The sequence below is a fragment of the Orycteropus afer genome, unplaced genomic scaffold (genome assembly GCF_000298275.1).
Source record: "Orycteropus afer afer isolate SDZICR_OR568_19922 unplaced genomic scaffold, OryAfe1.0 scaffold00153, whole genome shotgun sequence".
NCBI classification, from domain to species: domain Eukaryota; kingdom Metazoa; phylum Chordata; class Mammalia; order Tubulidentata; family Orycteropodidae; genus Orycteropus; species Orycteropus afer.
In genome coordinates, this window is record NW_006921740.1 from 3,677,662 (window position 1) to 3,681,902 (window position 4,241).

Sequence of the window (4,241 nt, forward strand, 5' to 3'; positions counted from 1 at the left end):
AGCCACTCCTCGGAAGGAAGGTTGGGCAATCTACTTCCATAGTGATACTGCCTCGGAAACCCAAGGAGGGGTCGTTATGAGTCAGGGCTGACTTGACGGCACATAACAACAACAACATACACACACACACACACACACATATATATATATATATATATAATATGCCCATGGAAGCAGCAGTCGAGAACTCAAACAAAACATTGCATTGGGCAAATCTTTTGCAAAAGATTTCTCTAAAATGTTAGAAAGCATGAATATCACTTTAAGGACTAAGGTGCACCTAATCCAACAACAATCCAAGTCAGGGTATTTTTAATTGTCTCATATGCATTTGAAACCTGGACATAAATAAGGAAAACCAAAGAAGAATTGATGCATTTGAATTATGGTGTTGACCAAAAAAAAAAATCCAAAACCAAACCCACTACCTTTGAGTTGGATCCGACTCATGGTTTCCAAGGCGGTAATCACTACGGAAGTAGATTGCCCAACCTTCCTTCCAAGGAGTGACTGGTGGGTTTTTTTAAAATTGAAACCCTTACTAACTCATGATGTAAGATGGTATCTACAGTGAACTCAAAGTAGGTTTGCCTACTTTGCAACAGATTGTTTTGGTGGATACGTTTAGTGATAATCTTAACTCTTTAGGGTGTATAGGTTTACTATATGTAAAGTACTCAGAACAATGCCTGGCACATGGTTAGCACTCTTGGTTCATTACTTTCGGGGCTGGCTGTCAGTCAAACTCCTAGTAACTGAGTAGCTCAACTTTTCATAAATGTAAAAATACTCTGGAGCCCAACCAATTTCTGCTGCCTTCTCCCAAGTCCATCCTACAGAAGTCCTAAACACTCTATTTTAAAAGTCAAACATACATTGTTGAAATGAGCATATGAAATAAAGAATTTAAATAATATAATAATAATAAAAAAAAAGTCAAACATTGTTAGAGGCCATTCTAAAATAGATGCAGTACAAAGCAGGTGTATCCAAAGCGGAAAGGCGTTCCAAGACAAGGACAGTGTTAGATGATTTGGCCTCGGAGAGGTTACAAACAATACCTAAAGCAAAAAATACCTGAAAATGCTTGAAAAATTTTGTCAGTTGTTTCTGAAATTCCATTTCAGAGTTATTTATTTATTTTTTTAAAAATTGCATTTTGGCCCCCTAAGAACAGTGATCACCTCGTCGGGGCCGGCACTGAGAATCCAAGAATGAATCCAGGTATGGCGGGTCTCGCAGCAAGTGCCACGTAACGAGTGGCCTCAAACTATTTTGACGTTTAGGAAAGGCTAAGATTAGAGGTCGGTCTGTAAGTTAGGGCAGAAGACTTAGGAGAAAGCAGAAGTAAAAAGCACTGCAGTCCTGGGACGGTGATGGAAAGAGAGAGGAAAGGGGTCCCGGCTGGGGCGCGGAAAGGATACTCGCGAAAGGAAGGTCACTTGGTGCCAGATACCTGCCTGGGGCATCCGCCCCAATGGCAAGGGGACGCGAGCCGCACCTAAACCTGCCGGAGGACGTCACGGCGCCGAGGCGGACGCCGGGCCAATGGGAGGCCGTTCTCAGTTAGGGGGCGGGGCCTGAGGAGTTGGGGCTGGGCTGAACTGAGACAGTTGGCGGAGTCTTGTGTGGCTGCTGCCTTGGAAGAGCTGAACTGGCGGCCCGGCCTGCTTCTAAGCCCAGCGCCCGCCGCTCCAACCTCCTGCATGGCCCAGACTCCTCACTAAGCGGCGGCGGGGTGTGTGAGACACGAGAGCCGCGCTGTGGAGGCGGCTCCGGGTCTAGGCTTCCTGTCGCCGGCACTTCCTCCTGCTGCGCCCGTGCGCGGCGGTCTCGGCCGGCAGGATGGCGGCGGCCCGGGGTAGCGGCCGCGCATCTGCGTCCTGGATGCTTCTGCTCCTGCTGGTACCGCTGCTGTGGGCCCCTGCTGGGGCGCGGGCTGCCCTCGACGAAGATCTTAGCCACCGGAACAAGGAACCCGCGGCGCCTGCTCAGCAGCTGCAGCCACAGCCTGCGGCGGTACAGGGCCCGGAGCCGGCTCGGGCCGAGGTGCGCTGGAAGGGCCGTGGCGGGCGGGACCGCGCGGCGCCGGGTGGGGGGAAGGGGTGGGCGAGGCTGTGAAGCCTGCTGCTCCCAGTACCAGGCTCGGGCTGCCTGAGCACCGCCCTCGGACCCCGACTGCCGGCTAGGAAAGCGGAACCCGGCCTTTACTCTCAGGGGTGAAAGATGATCCCCAGCGCTTTCTTCCCGGTCGGGCCTGGCCTCGCCTGGCTCCTTATGCGGAAAGGAGAGAGCTCAGGAGGAAGTCTACTGCAGTCCTTTCCTTCGGAAGGACAAAGATGATGTTGAGGCATCTTACTGACCAGATGGGTCTTAGAGTAACTGGAACTACTCATCCTAAGTAGAAAGTTTTTAACAGAGGAAGCTGGGAGGCTCTTTGTATTTCTCGAGGATGGTAACACTGGCCATTTCATTCTTAGAACAGCTCATCCAAAACTGCTTACCCAAGTTCAGCTTTGGATGGCCTGCGAATTTTGCTAACATAAGTGGATTATGAGCCGTGTCATTCTTTAAACGTGTGTTGGCTAGCAGGAAGTAGTTCTTAGGGACGCAGAGGAATATTAAGGCTTTGACAGTACAGAGGACTGCAGCAGTGTGGGCTGCTAAAACTAAATACATTAAAAAATCCTGAGTTTTGGCCTTCACAAAATAATATTAATTAACTTCGTAATTTGTGTTAATAGAACACTGCCTAGTCACGTGTGCTCAAAACCCTGGCAGCATTTTTCATTTCTCCCCTGGGCAGTCCTATGTTCTTTTCCAGTTTGCAAATCCAGGCACACTTTTAGTCTCTAACAACAAAAAGTAGGGGCCAGATTGGCACGCAGACACAACCCCCACCCCCATTTCCCATCCCCCACCCTTCCCCAGTCTCCTGCCTGTTGCCACCTAACTGATCTTCCTAAACATTCAATCTGCCGCTTGACTTTTCAGAGATCTTGAATGATTTGCCACTGCTTACAGATTTTAGTCCAGCTTCTTTAGCTGAATATTCAGGTTTCATTATGATCTGGTCCCAGCCAGCCTCCACCAGTCTTCAGACACCACGGCCTTGCACATAATGCTGTGTTAGGTGGCTTCAAGTCGGTTTGACCTAGATTTGGAAGGTCACTGGTCAGAACCTTTCCTACCTTTTAAGAACTGGCAGATAGCCCCTCTGAGTGAACCCTTCCCTGAAATTTCCTGATTAAAAGTGATTTCTTGTTCTTCTGAATAACATGACTTTTCATTCATCTGTATCATCATGTGCTACCTTGTTAGGCTTTTTGTTTTGTTTTTCTGTGTAGCACCAATGGTTGGAAATTTCAGAGGCATAATTTGGTCTCCCTAAGCAAGAACTTTCTAAGAATTAGAAATGTCCTAAATGTAGTAGTCATTTTTGAGAAATAAGAAATTCTCGTTACTGGAAATACTCAGGTAGAAGTTGCATAATTAACCACCCATTAGAATGATATGAGGAGAATCCTGTATGGGAAGGAAGCTGATATTTAAGTTATTGTGAAATAAAGATTCTGTGAGCTGATTTCATTCACAGTAGCCCATTAAACTGGCAGAGCAGGTGCCATTTTCTTTTGTAGATGAGGAAATCTAGAGTGATGGTCCAGTTACTGTCACAGAGCTAGAAGTTAGTACCCAGCAGGACCAGAATTAGAGTCTGATCTCTTATGCCCTAGGCTCTTGCTATATTATGTTGGAACTCTTAACCTATTTTATTTAATTCAGTAATTGATTTTAATAATTTGATTGGATAGTATGCTGATGTAGGTCTTTTATCCTGATGCCTGGTTTTCCCCTTCTCCCTTTTTGGGGTCACTTTTAACATTTTAAGGAACTCTTTTGGCTCAATGCCTAAGGCATTTGACTGCTAACCAGAAGATTGGGGATTCAAATCCACCAGCCATTCCACAGAAGGAAGATGGGGCAATCTCCTTCCGTAAAGATTCTGTCTTGGAAACCCAGTGGGAGTTGCTATGAGTTGGAATTGACTTGATGGCAGTGGGCGGGTAACCTTTTATTTAAGGGACCCTGGTGGTGCCTTAGGAGCTCTGGTGGCATAGTGCCTAAGGCATTTGACTGCTCACCAAAAAGGTTGGCAGTTCAAACCCACCAGCCACTCCACGGAAGGAAGACTGCTATGAGTCAGAATCGATTGATGGCAGTAAAGTTTTTTTTTTTTTTTT

At 46.9% G+C, this 4,241-nt stretch overlaps 1 protein-coding gene across 1 annotated transcript in view; it reads left to right on the forward strand.

Moving 5' to 3' along the window:
* The first annotated feature begins 1,845 nt into the window (after positions 1-1,845).
* The window catches only part of TMEM165 (transmembrane protein 165), a 45,724-nt gene continuing 43,328 nt past the window's right edge, over positions 1,846-4,241 (forward strand). The window contains exon 1 of the mRNA XM_007946211.2: positions 1,846-2,049. Coding sequence (XP_007944402.1) covers positions 1,846-2,049 — 204 coding nt within the window. The remainder of the gene's footprint in view (positions 2,050-4,241) is intronic.